This window comes from Pan troglodytes, chromosome 13, assembly GCF_028858775.2.
Source record: "Pan troglodytes isolate AG18354 chromosome 13, NHGRI_mPanTro3-v2.0_pri, whole genome shotgun sequence".
Classification (NCBI taxonomy): Eukaryota; Metazoa; Chordata; class Mammalia; order Primates; family Hominidae; genus Pan; species Pan troglodytes.
In genome coordinates this window covers 88,734,448-88,751,505 of record NC_072411.2, presented here as the reverse complement: position 1 = coordinate 88,751,505, position 17,058 = coordinate 88,734,448, and the positions used below count along the sequence as shown (strand labels likewise).

The following is a 17,058-nucleotide window of genomic DNA, read 5'->3' as shown; positions in this document are numbered from 1 at the left end:
TTTCAGTGTATCTCCAAGTATTCATTATAAACAATTGGAGGCAGATAGAAGCCTCATGGAAACTTCAAATTTAAATGACAATAAAATGAAAATTTAGGAAAGACAACAATGTTTCAGCAAGATGATGCAGCAAGGGTATGGTTTGAGTTACAGGGAAGAAAAAATGAGGAGGCCTAACAGTGTAATCATCCAAACAGACGGTGTTGGGGCCTAGACAGGGAAAGTGGCCATAAAAATCAAACAGCAGGAACAGATACTAAAAACACTGTCATTGGACACTTAAAAAAGAGAGAGAAGACAGAATCAATGAAGATTCCATGCCCTCCAAGTTGGATGAGTATAGAAGTGGTGGAAATAAATAAGGTCTAAAGAGGAAGCAAATCTGTTGGGTTAAGACAGTATCTTTCGTTAAACAGATTTATACGTTGCCTCTTCACAATTCACACTCTGAATGGTGGTGCAAGTGGCATAATCTCCCGCTTAGTCTCTAAAAGCCCAAAAAGACAACACACCACACAAGTACCCTGAGAACACTGGGCTAGAGCCCGAGGGAGAACAGCCATAGTCAGCCCATATGCTTCTCCTCTTAAGCCACCTGTCTCAGTGTCTCAGTTCCCCCAGACTGGAACAGTTACAGAATTTCAGGGATTTTTTAAAATGCAAAAACTGCATGACAGGTGCTTTATGTGATAAGAAGAAACTTCAATTGTATCCACAAAATACATCAATGCATATAGCTTAAAATAAATGTGATGCCCTCTCTTCTGCTTCAGTAATTTCCAGCTAAGTGGCCTCTTGCTATGAGTGAATCTCTAGGGTAACCCGAAAAAAAGAAAATTTCATGAATATTTAAAATTCTTGATATTTATTAGTTTTCATGAACTTTCCAATTTAACAGAAGCCCAGGCAACTGCTATGTGCAATTACATTTTTTAAAAGTCTCAATTTAGATATTGCAACCACAATAATTAACAGAATATATTTTAAATCACTCACTGCCTTGTGGTGGGGTGTGGAAATGAAATTTGAGGTCACTGAAGGGGAAAGAAGAGAAGTCGTTTCATGATACATTGGGGGAAATGGCCAGGAGGCTGGTGCAGGTGGGAAAGAGAGGTTATAGGAGACATCAACACACAACTGGTCTGTGTTGTATTCGTGTGGAGGATTGACATGTTCAGAAAACAGCACAATCTGGTCAAGATGGTGACACTCCCACTGTTTTTGTGGCAGGGGAAAGTATTTCTATTATATATCAATGTAAAGGCAAAAAGTACCAATTGCTAGCTCATACTAGATCCCAATAAATTGATAGAAATGGGGCTTATGTTTGAATTCTGAATTCAGTTTCCTTATTTAAGAAAGGAAGATGCATTACCAGTCTGGTTTCTTCAAGAAATGTGGGCACTATGGAAGAAGCTATATTTATTTTTCTTTTCTAATAGGGAATGATAAGCCCTAAAAATAGGAAATAAAACGTAAAATTCTAGAGACTACTTGATGAAGTTTGGATGTATGTCCCTGCCCAAATCTCTTGTTGAAATGTAATCCTCAGTGTTGGAGGTGGGGCCTGGTGGGAGGTGACTGGATCATGGGGGCAGATTTCTCATGAATGGTTTTGCACCATGCCCTTGGTGCTGTCCTTGCAATAGTCAGTACTCACAAGATCTGGTCGTTTAAAAGCGGCACCTCCCACTCTCTCTCTCTCAGTCCTTCTTTCTCTATGTGATGAGCCTGCTCCCTCTTTGCCTTCTACTATGACTGGAAGCTCCCTGAGGCCTCCTCAGAAGCAGATGCTGCTATATTTCCTGTACAGCCTGTAGAACCATAAGCCAATTAAACCTCCTTTCTTAAAAATTACCAAGTCTCAGGTATTTATAGCAGTGCGAGAATGGCTTAATATACATGGTGTATCTTTTTCCATCCTTTTACTTTCAACCTAAGTATATCCTGATATTTGAAGTAGTTTCCTTTAGACAAGGTATTGTTGGGTTACATTTCTTTTGGTTGGTTGGTTTTTGTCCATTCTTCCAATCTGTAATTTAAGTGCTGCATTTGGATCACTCATACTTAATATAATTGTTAATATGTCAGAGCTTAAGTCTGCCACTTTATTATTGCCACAGAAAGATAAAATAGATCTCAGTCAAAAATTAAAATAATTTCCTTTTTCTTCCTTTCTACATAATTTCTAGACTCACTTTAAGTGTGCTTTCTTCTGGGAAACTCAGGCCAAATTACTTTCCCCCAAACCTGTTTCCACAGTAGCCTATACACACCTCAAATATACTTATCACACTATTATTATGTGTGGTCTTTTTATCTATGTCTCAACTGAGTGTTCTCTGCAAGCAATAATGATGTATTTTATTTCTATATATTTGGCACCATGCATGGTATCTGGCAAATAGATATTCAATGAGTTTTGTTTAAAAAGAAAAAAAAATAGTGAAATCAGTCTTGTAGGAATCTTGTATATTCTCACCAACCCTATGGATAAACTGGCATATGATGTGTTAAATTTGCATAAATGACAAATTTTGCTTTTCGAAGCAGGTATTGCTCTTCATCCAAAATCTGTATACTTTGACCACTTCAGTCCCAAGGTCCTACAGCCTTTTCCCTACATCAGATCCTTTTGTTATATACTCTGGAGAAGCCAGCTCAAGCATGTGAATGAAAGAACATATTCAATTACCCAAATAATTATCTATACTGAGATCTTCATTTATTCATTCAATAAATATTTATACAGGGATATAGCCCCAAGCAAAGCAATTATTGTACCTGGCCTGATCTGGCTTCCAAACTAAAGGAAAAGATAAATATGGAAATATGGAACAGATGCCTAGCCACCAATTAATTACAGACCTTTCACAAGTAGGAGATGCCTCTGAGAGTGCATAACAGAGGAACCTAGCTCAGACAGGAAAGTCAATGAAAAACCTTTTTTTTTTTTAAAAAAAAGTGGTATTTAAGCTAATATCTGAAGTTTGAAAGTAATTATCCAGGTGATTGGGGTGGGGGATGGGCACTGCCTGTGTTGGATGTGGGTAGTGTTAAAAACAGAGAAGCAACCTGTGTTAAGGCACTGAGGCACAAAACCTGTCACTCCCGAGGTACAGAGAACTGAAACAATGATGAAGTAGGAAAGAAGCTGGAGTTGAGACTGCAGTAATGAATCATGCAAAGCCTTACAGGTCACATTACGATTTTTGACTTGGTTCTCAATGTAACTAATGTGTACTTAAAAATAATCAGCATAGTAATCAGCATAGAAGGGCAGGGTTGGGAACGATCCCCAAGGCTTCAATAGGAAATTTGGATTTCAGAGCATCAAGAATGGACATAAGGAGGCCGGTTGATGTGCTAATATGAGCTAGTGCTAAGAGTAACCTGAGCTAGAGCACAGGCAGTAAAGATGGGGAAAAATTAACAGATGAGGAATATATTTAGAAAGTAGACTCCTAAATGGAGTTTGCTGATAGATGAAGAGGAGTGTAGAGCTGGTAGCAAGCACAGCACCAACTACACTCACTCACTGGCTGCTGGAGCACTTTATTGGTTTTTAGTAACAATTAGGAAGGAAATATTTATTTTGGCTGGCATGGTAGGAAATCAAAAGTCTAGTTTTATTATTAAACTGTGATACCTGTGATATATCCACATAAAGATATCAAAATAATTGGTAGATATATTCAGAAGTGAGCTCTGGGGAGTCTTAGAATATAGAGGATATTTAAAGCAACTGGAGTGGATATGACCACCTCGGGGAGAGGAGGCTGAGAAGACAGTCACAGAATGTTAAACAGAAAAATAAATTTTGTTTCCACTTTCATGTTTTAGAATGTAAGGATATTTTAATGACCTGTATATTAGTTTCAAATGTTATGATTATAATATTAATATATAATTTTCAATATAATGTAATTATTAGAGAACAAATTATTTGAGTTATAGACTTTCTACTGTACTATTGATAAGGAGTATTGATAAAGAAGAAAGGGGAGTAAATTGGGCCAAGGTTGTTAGAGCCATGATAGGCCCATGTACAGTCGCTGCATAGCGTCCTGATCTTTAAGCCACTCCTTATAAACAGAAAGCACAATCACCACAACAGGACTGGGATTTGTCAGGGGTGTCTATATCTTTTTCACCTTCATTTCTATGCCCTAGCTTGTTCTCTAAAGCTGCAGCTTTCCAAACTCAACACATGCTATTATTTATCTTTGGAACATCAGAACGTGCTGAGATACAAATTTCTCCTTTTGGATTTCCAAGTGAAAGATAAATTCTGTTAAGATAGAGCTAGTGCTCAAAGTACAGAAATTCTCTCTGCCATTCGCTCTTCATAGTCTCTTGCATTTCCAGTGTAATCAATTAATGATATCATGAGAAGTGTGAATCAAAAAAAGAAAAATATGGGTTTCACTGAGTTTAGAGATGATATTAATTCCAAAAGCCTGGAACAGCATTGGTGATAAAAATAGCAAGTTAAATTACAGATTTAAATCACTGTAGACTGAAACTACTATTTTGACCCCAAAACAGCTTAGAGACCAAAGATTAATACTTATCTCAGGAGAGAGGAAAAGGTTTAGGTTTTTATAAATGCCTTCTTTGGGAATTACTAACAACCAGGGTAAGCCCTCATCTGCTAAAACTGATTGAGGTTTATAATCAGGCCTGGAGGGATTAGATGACTGGAAAATCATCAGAGCCCATATTAAGATTAACTCAATCTCAGTGACTATCTTTCAGTGGAACAGCCATGAGCCAAAATGCAGAGAGTTTCTGGATTGACTGCCAATGAATTCTGAACAAAGGGTTTTTTCAGGTATAAGGTATCCCACCCGTTTATTACATAACAAAACCTAGATATGAATCAATTTCAAGTCATGCGATTTATCAGAAGATATTTATTACATATTGGCAGCCATTCCACCAACAGAATGGAGAAACTAATGCTGAAAGAAGTGACGGAGATACATGCGTTCTAAACAATCACATCTTTTAAGGGTTTAGAGCCTTCTGGTTGGATTGGTTATATGGCTGTCATGCTTGCTAATTTTACCCATCATATCCGCACAATAACAACAACAAAAAACCTTCACAGGTTAAGAAAACACAATGTTTTTTGAGTCTAAATGTTATTTGAGTCTGAATGTTATCTTTGTTCTCTTAGTGAGTCCACTTACAAAGGCTTAATTAACCATGGTAGGTTTTCTGACCCCTTTCAGGGGTCAGAGATGCCTTTGAAAATCTCAAAGCACATTGAACATTAGATAATTGCAGATTGTCTAATTAATTTCAGGGTTCCCAGGAACCCCCTACACCCTTCTATTGGCTCCCTAGAACCTCTGCGTTGCCATGAGGTAGGAGGCAGGACTCAGACACCAGACCAAACAGAGGACTAGCCAAAACAGGGACAGGGCAGAAGCAGCTTTCCGTAAGACATGCCCACCAGTGTGCCATGGCAACAGCCTGGAGTTACCACCCCTTTCCATGGCAAAGACCCAACAACCCAAAAGCTACTACCTCTTCCCTAGAAATATCTGCATAAACCATCCTTTAATGTATATGTAGTTAAAAGTAAGTATAAATATGACTGCAAAACTGCCCAGAGCTGCTACTCTCTGCCTATGGGGTAGCCCTGTGCTGCAGGAGCAGTCACGAAGTTATAACACCATAGGAGCTGTAACACTGATGGTTTAATCAAGCTGCTGTCTTCTACTCTACCACTGACTCACCATTGAATTCCTTCCTGGGCGAAGCCAAGAACCTTCACAGGCTAAGCCCCACTTTGGGGCTTGCCTGTTCTGCATCAATAAAGTATAAAGGAATGAGAGTCCTTTACATATACATGGGGGCAAAAAGATTCACTACTTGGGAGGCCCTTCCTCCTCCACCGACTGTTGACTTACCTGACTCCCTCTCTCTTCTCTTGAGTCTCCAAATCTTCACTTCCAACATCTTTACATCCTACATTTGCCAAGCTTTATCGGTGCATAGACTTCTCTCCTATTTGAAATATTATACTACGGTACAGAAGCAATTTTAAAATACACATTCTTTTGACTCCTCTGATTCACAAACTTGAAGCAGTTGGTAGTGAAAGTTTTAGATTATGAACAAGCTCAACCCTTGTCAAACTTGCTATGAAGGAAATCAGCAAATTATCTTTAACTAACAGTTTTATGAGACTTTGTAACTTCCAGTGTTACCACACTGGAATGAAAAATGAAAAATTTCTTTTAAGGGTGTCTACCTTAAAAGAATGTCTTTTAAGAGTTTCTAGCTCGTGTCTTACACTTTTCAAACAGTGCCAGTGCAAAGAACATAAGAGAAGGTCATTTTTACCTCATTCTAGTTCTAAGAGCCTATGATTCCAAGAAAGTTTATTATAAAGCATGAATATTAGTATAACCTGGGAAGGGAATACTTCTGTTTTTTTAAAAAAATTATTACATATTTTAATCAACATTAGGCATTGCTTTATTGTAAATAGCATTAGATCAGATTAGTTGTTTCATACAATACTATAAAAATAATGTTTATAGTCAAAATCTGATTAATATAAAGAAAGTGAAATTTTTAGAAGTATTAAGTCATAGCTTTTCTGCTAAACCTCCAGAATCAAACAGCACAAATATATTGAAAAATATACTGCAGGAAGTACTTATTTTATGAAGAGAAGTTATTTGTCTTTAAATACAAATACTTTGAAAGTACCAGTTCATTTAAATATAAATAAGTAAATGGGTTTTTTAACTTCAGGTATACAAACCGAATTAACCATAATCTCTTGCATGACACACCCTTATCATTGCTCCATGAATGGTTCGTTTTACTTAAATAGTTAAATAAATTCTACTATGCCCATTATTTTGGTGATATTTTTTCCCCTTACACAAAAGCATGTTCTTCATCTATTTCATTCTTACAGTAAATGGATATTTTTCTGGTAATCTTGTTTCAGTCACCCAGACATTTATTTAAAAAACCCTACTCATGCAAATGTCAAAGAACATTAGCAGCATGTTTCAAGTTTTAAAGAAACATAATTCATTTAATTATACTGAGCCATAATTTGACATCTTAATTTTTACCCTTTCCCAAAACACAGGAAAGGAGGCAAGAGTGGAATGGGTCACAAACTCCAGGACATCTGCTGTCGCTAACTCCTGGTTATAGCTAATCCATTAGGAAAAACAAATCACCTACCTACCCATCCTGTTTCTGTTTGTGTCATGTTCCTATTATTAAAAAGCAGAGGAATAGGTCAGTGGGAATAAAAGCATGAACACTGGTTTTATTTTATTTTAGAAAGGACAAAGGATATGGAATTGTATAATGTCTTCGGAGCTCAGGGTCCTCACAGCATGAGCTATGAGTTGAAAGTGAACATTTCTACCAGTTGACTGGTCAACTGCTCACGTAAAGCCCAGCTAGCATTTGGATCCACACATACGAATTGCTGTTGGTTCAGCCAAGTAAATGTTCTACATCTCAGCAGAGCTAACAAGTGAATAAAAATACATAATTTGTCCGGGCACAGTGGCTCACGCCTGTAATCCCAGCTACTTGGGAGGCTGAGGCATGAGAATCACTTGAACCCAGGAGGCGGAGGTTGCAGTGAGCTGAGACTGCACCACTGCACTCCAGCCTGGGGGACAGAGTGAGATCTTGTGTGTGTATATATATATATACACACACACACATATATATTATATAATTTATAAATGATATTTCTTTACTGAACAGGAACAAAACTGAACTAACAAGAAGTGATTATACTGGCAAATGAAATATTTACTTAAATTTTAAATTATTCCCTAAATTATGATGATATAGAAATCTGCTTGAGGAAAAAAAAGCATATTAAATAGAAATTGAAATGTCACATATAAATGAAATTAATTTTAAATCTTACTTTTGGTGTAAGATATAGAACCTTAATATGGAGAACTTTGGCATTATTAACTCAAGGTTTGAAGAGTAATACATTACTGAGGCATGTTAGAGTTCTGGTTCACTAGGTCCCTGAGGCATATTTGACACATTAATAATGATGGAAAGTGATTACCATTTCCCTGACACTCGCTGCCCTACCTGAAATGGCACTCAGAATCACTCACTCATTTTAGGCCCAAATAAGCTGGCCTTATATTCACAGACATTATTAACAAGTATGTAAAAATACAGCCTAGTCATTGTGACACGAACAATCATAAAAGAAAAAAAATTAAATGGCACAGAATCTGATATGTCTTGGACATGTGAATTGTGCTGATGCAAAACGCCAATTAAAGAGGCATCTCCAAACAGAATCTTCAAAGCAAACAGAGCTGTTTTCTTATGCTCACACAGTTATATAGCAATTAATGTTTTGGTCAACAGACCACATATATGACAATGGTGGTCTCATAAGAGTATAATACCATTTTTACTTTGCCTTTCTATGTTTAGATACACAAGTACTTAAAATTGTGTTACAAGTGCCTACAGTATTCAGTATAGTCACATGCTGTACAGATTTGTTGCCTAGGAGTGATAGGCTATACTATACAGAATAGGCGTGTAGTCGGCTGTACCATTTAGGCTTGTGTAAGTACACTCTATGATGTTCACAGAATGACAAAATCACCTAATGACGCATTTCTCAGAAAATGTCCTTGTTGTTCAATAATGCAGGACTGCATTTCACGACCACACATACCTTTCATGGTTTTAGACTCTTCCAGGTAAGAATTTCAAAGCAAACTTTACCAATAGCACATGGAAAATAGTGTATCCATTTCCTAGCTAAGGCAACTTGGACAAAAGGAAATTAAGAAACATTACACTAAGCCAAGTAAATGAATGACAACAATACCAGAGCTAACCTAGTCAGACAGAACATTGAAAGAGAATCAAGTTCAATATTTATATACTTGGGGGAAGAGCTTTGTTTCAGAAAAATAATTGGTACAGTTTCTACTTACTCACATTAAGAACACTATAAAACTGCTACTAAAACAAACTGGACTCAAATTCAACACAATGGCATATGTTTTTCAACCTGTTATCAACACCAAGAAATAACTCCTTTTGGTTATTAAAATCCTGGAAAGAAATCATAATTACCCCATCTGGGAATATGGCCTTTGAGGCATGATTACTTGGTTAATTTCAAATCCCACTTTTCCTATTGATTTTTCAAATTCCTTGAACAGAAAAAAGTAAGTAAATAAGTGCTTTCATGGATGGGAGATTTAAGTGGCTACCAAGGGCAAGAGAAAATGGTGAGATGTAGGACAAAAAGTACAAAGTAGCAGATATGTAAGATGAGTAAGTCTAAAGACCTAAGGTACAGCATGAGGACTATAGTTAGAATATTGTACTGTATACTGGAAATTTGGTGAGAGTAGGTTTTGGTGTTGTTACCACACCAAAAAAGGTAACTACATGAGAGGATGGATATGTTAATTTGTTTGACTATAGTTAACTATTTCACTATGTATAAGCCTATTAAAATATCATGTTGTTATAATATAATATAATATGTACAATTAAAAAATAAAGTTAGCCAGGTGCAGTAGCTCACATCTGTAATCCTAGCATTTTGGGAGGCTGAGGTGGGCAGATCACCTGAGGTCAGGAGTTCGAGAACAGCTTGGTCAACATGGTGAAACCCCGTCTCTACTAAAAAAAATACAAAACTTAGCCAGGCATGGTGGCAGGCACTTGTAATCCCAGCTACTTAGGAGGTTAAGGCAGGAGAATCACTTGAGCCTGGGAGGCAGAGGTTGCAGAGTGCTGAGATCGTGCCACTACACTCCAGTCTGGGCAACAGAGCAAGAGTCCGTATGAAAAAAAAAAGTTAAAGAGATGTTTAAATTATTTTAAGAAAAAGTATACAGTAATACTACACATTAAATTTCATTATTTTTAAAGTAATCATCTTAAGAGAGGTAAGTTCCTGCTACATAGAATATTGGGGAACAAAAACATTTTTCACTGCAAAAGTGTATCAGTTGGCCAAGCAATTCCACTCCTAGGCATTTATCCAACAGATATGAAAACATATTCACACAAAGATTTGTATAAGAATATAGCAGCTTCATTCAGAATAGCTAAAACTGGAAACAACCCAAATACCCCTCAACAGAAGAATCAATAAACTGATCTGTGGTAATTCATACAATTTATTCAGCAATAAAAAGGAATAAACTACTAAATGTGCTACAAAATGAATAAAATCTGTGGAAATTATACTAAGCTGAAGAAGCTGGACACACGCCATGGATTCCATTTTGTGAAGTTCTATAAAATGCAAAATTAATCTATGATGAAAATGAAATCAACACATCAGATGTCTCCAGGTGAGGGACAGGAATTGCCTGGGAAGGGGCTATGAAGAAACTTTCTAAGGTGATATAAACATCTATATCTCAATAGGGTGATGTTTATATGGGTATATCTATTTGTCAAGAGTGTACACTAAAATATGTACATTTCACATATGTACATTTTACCTCTAAAAGGACCTATTAAGAAAAAAAAAACAAAACTCAGTCCATACTACCCGAAGCAGTTTACAGAGTCAATGGAATCTCTATCAAAATACCAATGGCATACTTCACAGAAATAGAAAAAAATAACCTAAAATTTACATGGAACCACAAAAGGCTCCAAATAGCCAAAGCCACCCTGAGTTAAAAAAAAAAAAAAAAAAATTGGAGAAATCAAATTACCTGACTTGAAATTATACTGCGGAGCCATAGTAACTAAAACAGCATTGTAACTGGCATAAAAACAGACAAAGAGACCAATGGAACAGAATAGAGAACCCAAAAATAAATCTATTCATCTACAGTGAACTCATTTTCAAACAAGTTGCCAAGAACATACATTAGGGAAAGGACAGTCTATTCAATAAATAGTGCTGGGAAAACTGGATATCCTTATGCAGAAGAATAAAACTAGACCCCTATCCCTCACCATATACAAAAATCAATTCAAAATGGATTAAAGATTTAAATCTAAGACCTCGAACTATGAAACTACCACAAAAAAACACTGGGGAAATTTTCCAGGACATTGGTCTGCACAAAGATTTATTATTTACTACAAGCACAGGCAACCAAAGCAAAAATGGATAAATGGGATCACATCAAAAGCATCTGCAGAGCAAAGGAAACAATCAACACAGTGAAGAGATAACCCATAGAATAGGAGAAAGTATCTGCCAACTATCCATCTGACAAGGGATTAATAACCAGAATATATAAGGAACTCAAACAATTCAATAGGCAAAAAAATCCAATAATCCTATTTAAAAGTAGGCAAAAGATCTGCATAGATATTTCTCAAAAGAAAACATACAAATGGCAAACAGGTATATGAAAAGGTCTCAACATCACTGATCATCAGAGAAATGCAAATCAAAACTACAATGAGATCTCATCTCATCCCAGTTAAAATGGCTTTTATCCAAAGACAGGCAATAAGAAATGCTGATGAGGATGTGGAGAAAAAGAAACCCTTGTACACCACTGGTGGGAATGTAAATTAGTACAACCACTATGGAGAACAGTAGGAGGTTCCTCAAAAAACTAAAAATAGAGGTACCATATGATCCAGCAATACAGCTGTTAGGTATACACCCAAAAGAAAGCAAATCAGTATATTGAAGGGATATCTGTACTGCCATGTTTATTGCAGCACTATTCACAATCGCCAATATTTGGAAGCAACCTAAGTGTCCATTAACAGAGAGTGGATAAAGCAAATGTGATACATATACACAATGGAGTACTATTCAACCATTAACAAGGATCAGATCCTCTCATTTGCAACAACATGAATGGAACAGGAGGACATTAAGTAAAATAAGTCAGGCACAGACAAACTTTGCATATTCTCACTCATTTGTGGGAACTAAAATGTAAAACCATTAAACTCACGGAGATAGAGATTAGAATGATGGTTACCAGAGTCTGGGAAGGGTATTCGGAGTGGGGAAGAAGTGGGGATGGTCAATGAGTATAAAAATATAGTCAGGTAGAACGAATAAGATCTACTACTTGATAGCACAACAGGGTAAATATAGTGAACAATAACTTATTGTACATTTTAACATAACTGAAAGTATAACTGGAATGTTTGTAACACAAATGATAAATGTTTACCCTGATGTGATAATTATACATTTTATGCCTGTATCAAAATATCTCATGTAGCCCATAAATATACACACCTACTGTGTTCCCATAAAAATTAAAAATTAAAAACAAATCCCATGTAGTGGAAACAGGTAGAAGTATGAAAAAACAATGGCAGAATTTTGACCATTGTTAAAGCTAGGTGACAGGTATAGGCTTTTATTACACTATCCTGTTTACTTTCTATATATTTAATATCTTGCAAAATAAAAAGTTTAAAAAGACATCACTGAAATATGCAATCAAAAATTTTCACACCATGAAAATATACCTCTCAAGAAGCTTTCTCTGTACTGAAAAGACATTTCTATGATCCCTGGAGATCCCCTGTGTCTCTGCTTCACATGGAGAATTTTAAATGGAGCTCATTATTTTTCTCCAGCTCCTCTCTCCCCCAACCCCAGCATGCCTCCCATCTAATGGGCCATCAGAATGAATATAATATGGTTGTCCCAACTACCACTAGCTCCCAGATTAATTCTTCTCAGGACCCTCAAATATTTCTAACAAATACTGGTACAGATGGAGAAATAAGAGCTGTTGTATACACTGGAGAAAACAATTGATTTGATGGATACCAACCTTAGTCTTTATTTTCACTGCTCTCTGAAGATGGAGTTTTTATAAGTTAATGAGAAAATGGAAATGTACTTTTTTAAATCCTGATTTTTAAAAAATTTTCACATTCAAGTTTTTTTTAATCTTGCTTTCTTGTTTCTCAGCAATACAAAGAGACATAAATTTTTAGAATAATAAAATCCAGAGAATACTAAGCAAGGGCAATGGTGAGTTTCTCTACTATGGACTGATAAGGCTTAGTCATATATCAGTCATTGAATGTGTCATATTTGTTTTCTAAATTTTGCCTGAGAAAAGTCCTACAGTTTTTCATGTGGCATGTCCAAAGAATCAGAAGCATCATACAGCGGTAAAGAATGAACGCAAGCTCAATCACATTTAAAGGTATTTATTTAAATTTATATTTAAATTTATTTAATTTATTTAAAGGTATATATGTTAAAATCCTCCTAGGTCATAAGAAGATTAAGTATACTCAGGTAAAGAATTATGGTTCATGCTTGTAAACCAACATTTTGGGAGGCTGAGGTGGGAGGATTGCTTGAGCCCAGAGTTCCAGAGTTTGAGGCTAGCCTGAGCAACAAAGCAGGACCCTATCTCTACAAAAAGAAAAAAATTAAAAATTAGCTGGGCCCAGTGGCACGCATCTGTAGTTCAGCTATTCAGGAGGCTGTGCCCAGGAGGTTGAGACTGAGTTGAGCCATGATCACGCCACTGCACTCAACCCTGTCTCAAAAAAAACCCCAAATTCTTCACAAAACCCAATAAGTAGGCCCAAGTACAGGTATCAATCAGTTTTCTGTAGTCAGCATAAGATAAACACTGAAATTAACTAAAATTAAAGATCCAAAATTTACATACTTTATAACTTCTACTTACAAACTTTCCTACATAACATTTATCTTTATAAATCCCCTGCTAAACTCCAATGGAGAATTTATCCAATGAAGAAGAACAAATGCTGAGAAAGTGAATTCATTCATCCATCCATCCATCCATCCATCCATCCATTCAACAAATGGTTGAATGTCTATGGGTACCAACCAGGTGCTCTTCGAGATACTAGAAATATAGCAGTGAACAAAACAAAGTCCATGTTTTCACAGAGCTTATGTTCTATCAAGGGAAAACAGGCTTATTAGAACAGCTGAGAATAATGAGTACCATGGAGGAGAATGAATCTGGGTAAGAGCAAAAAGGATGTGCAGATTACTATTTTAAACACCTGGTCAGGAAAAGGTCTGTCAGTTACTGAGACACTTGAGCAAACCTGAAAAATGTGAAGTTCCAGAATTCCAGGCAGAGAAAATGGCAAGTGCAAAGGCCAAACACTCGGGTCCACTTGCAAGCTAAAGAAAATAGAGCTAGTGTGGCTACAGCGGAGAGAGTTAGGGTAAGGGCTAAAGGAGACGGGAGGAAAAGGAGGATACAAAGGATCTAGACCTTGGTAGGCCATTTTCACGATCTGGGCATCTAGTATGAGAGAGACGGGAAGCCATTGGAGGAGTGTGAGCAGAAATGATCCTATTTAATGTTTTTTTCTTTTAAAAGATCGCTAGCTGTGTGAGAAGAACAGACAGTAGGGAAACAAAGGTTGAAACAGGAAGACCAGTTCAATGGAGAGATCACAATGCATTCAAAGGAATATTTTAACTTCATTTGTCTATAAGCTGTGTTGCATTATAAGACTCAATATTCCAATAACTAAAACAGCAATCAATTGAATTACTCCCTTGTTTGCCACTGGCTTGGGTAATTAGAGTTTTTGAGGAAGAAGAATCATCATAGGTTACTTTTCAGGTTCTAGTTTGATCTATTGAAGAGTGTGGTTCCTTTATCTCAATCTAATAGGTAAATAAAACAAAAACTGCTAATTTCCCAGACAATCATCTTTTTCAGAATATTCCCTCACAAATATCAGAAAGCAAACATTTTAATTTGCATGCTGGATTCAGGTTTCATATTATTGCAGTAGTTCATAACCCTAATCACAACATATATATATATATATATTACAGTAGTCAAAATTCATTTAATATTCCTGAAAGGTCCATTGAAATAAAAATATACTGCAAACCATAAAACCCACCAACACTCTCCCAGACTTCTGCTTCATAGTGAATTTATGAAATATCTCTATTAATGAGGCCAATCAATCTGATATATCCAATTTCCTTAACTTCAGCGAACAGTATGTCTAACAGCAGCCTCACCCAAACCATATTATCACTTTCAGTTATTAAAAGCTGGGTAAGAAAACCACCATACACTGTATACCTTTCAAGACTTTTAGCCACACTTGAGTGTTATTAATTGGTTTAAGAGGGTGTCAGAAACACATGCTTTCCTGCACACTTTGGTGATTTCATCCTATGCTCAGAGCACTCTGATAAATTAAATCATCCTGGCTGTGTCATGAATCGCAGCTGGCATGCCTGTGTACTGCTTTTTGACGATGAGCAAGCAATACAAAATGTGATGCTGATTCCACTCTTTCAAATCTCATTTTCAGCACTCATATAGTGTTACCAGGCAGGATTTTAAAACAAAAACAAACGTCATAATAAAATTCACTTTGGTTTCACAAAACCTAAGCCCTCGTGCCAGAAAATTGGAGGCTTTTTTTCTTTCCAAATAGCAGACAAGAATCTACAGCCATGAAGCGAAGTGGGTTGCGGGGTAGGGAGATGCAATATACATGGATAATCTAGCTATTTGCTTACCGATGGAGCTTTAATGGGGGGAAAGAGGGAGGAACTGCGGAACTATTACAGCCACCTATACTACAGCCGTATTTCTACACCTTCACTGAACAGTGTCAAGAATCTGCCTCATTTAAGTTCTACTAACAAGTAAGGAGATTTCCCTCTCTAGGGATAGGCTTTTGCTGTTCTAACACCACTCCAGACTTCACCTTATGTGTCCCCCTCTCCTTTTCCATTTCCTTCAATTACAAACTCCTATTTTCTTTTGCTTCATCTTATTGTACTAAAAGAGTTCTTTGCAATAAGATGAACCCTTAAACCCTTCCTGGGGTAAAGAGAAAGAGAAATAAATAATAAAATATATAAAGATTTCTCTCTTCATGGCTAAATTTAAATATAGCAGGCATGGAGAAATGGTGAAAAGGGGTGTGTGGGTGTCCATGGCAAGATTTCTCAGTCTCTAGGAGAGAAAAGGATAGAGAACAAAATGTTTAAGGGATTTAAGAACGGTGTGTGTGTGTGTGTGTGTGTGTGTGTGTGTTACAGTCATTCCCAGGGCGGAGGGTAGAATTCAGGAAGAAGGGAGGGAAAAGAAAAAGATCAATCCAGGCAGTCACCCACCCCCAGCCTTCCCGACCCCTCTCCAACCCACCGCAGTGCTCTGAGCTGCTCAGAAAGCTCATTACCCGGAGGGCAGATTCCCGACACCAGATCAAGGGACCAAAGGCTGGGCAGCCAGTCTGGGGAGAGAGATCGGGAGGGATGGTGACAGGAACGAACGAGGATAGGAAAGGCTAGGGAAGGGGCGAGGAAGCCGGCGAGGCCCTAAGAGATCGCCGGCTGAGACTGAAAGACCGGGCTGGGCAGCCAGGACCTACCTGGAACCGTCAAGGTGGAGGTTGCCCCAGGCACCTCTGGCCTCTCCTCCTCAGCCTCCTCCAGCTGCTTTTGCTGTTGTTGTTGTTGTTGCTGCTGCTGCTGCTGTTGGATGAGGCTGAGGTCGGAGCGGCTGAGTTCCGCTCTGGCGGCCGCGGGGACCAGCCGCGCTTTCAGCAGCACCGCGGCCAGGCCGAGAAGCAGGGTGCAAGGGACACGCCGGCAGAGCCTCGCCATGGCCTAGAGCCAGAGGGCCGCGGCGGCATATTGCGGGGCTCCGGGCGGCGGCGGGCGCCAGGGCTGCGGGCTCCTGGCAGCGCCCGCTCGCTCGCTCCCCCTCGCGCAATCTGCCAAGCACTCCCTCACCGGCAGGAGGAAGAGGCCCGGGAGGCGGAGGGGGCGGAGGAGGAGGGAAGGGGAGTTCGCATCCTCGCGCATGTGACGCGCGGGGAGGGGCGAGCCGGGGCCCGCGGTCCCGCGCCCCGCAGCCACCTGGGGCCAGGCTGCTCCGAGAGGACGCGATGCTGGGGCTGCAGCCCGGGTGGAGGGCCCTAGGGGAAACAGAAAGGGGAGGCCTTCTGGGAGCTGGTAGACCCTCACAGCGTCCACTTCCCACTGAGGCACCGGGAAGATTTGCAGAGAGTGGAATAAAATTCCTTCCACCTGAGCCCAAAGTAGCAGAGAAGGTGGTATAT

The 17,058-nt window shown here is 38.3% G+C and overlaps 1 protein-coding gene across 1 annotated transcript in view; it reads right to left on the bottom strand.

The window, feature by feature from the left end:
- Nucleotides 1-16,801, bottom strand: part of FAM171B (family with sequence similarity 171 member B) — a 72,930-nt gene extending 56,129 nt beyond the window's left edge. Inside the window, exon 1 of the mRNA XM_001161140.4 lies at nucleotides 16,366-16,801. Coding sequence (XP_001161140.1) covers nucleotides 16,366-16,600 — 235 coding nt within the window. The 5' untranslated portion in view covers nucleotides 16,601-16,801. The remainder of the gene's footprint in view (nucleotides 1-16,365) is intronic.
- Nucleotides 16,802-17,058: the final 257 nt, after the last annotated feature.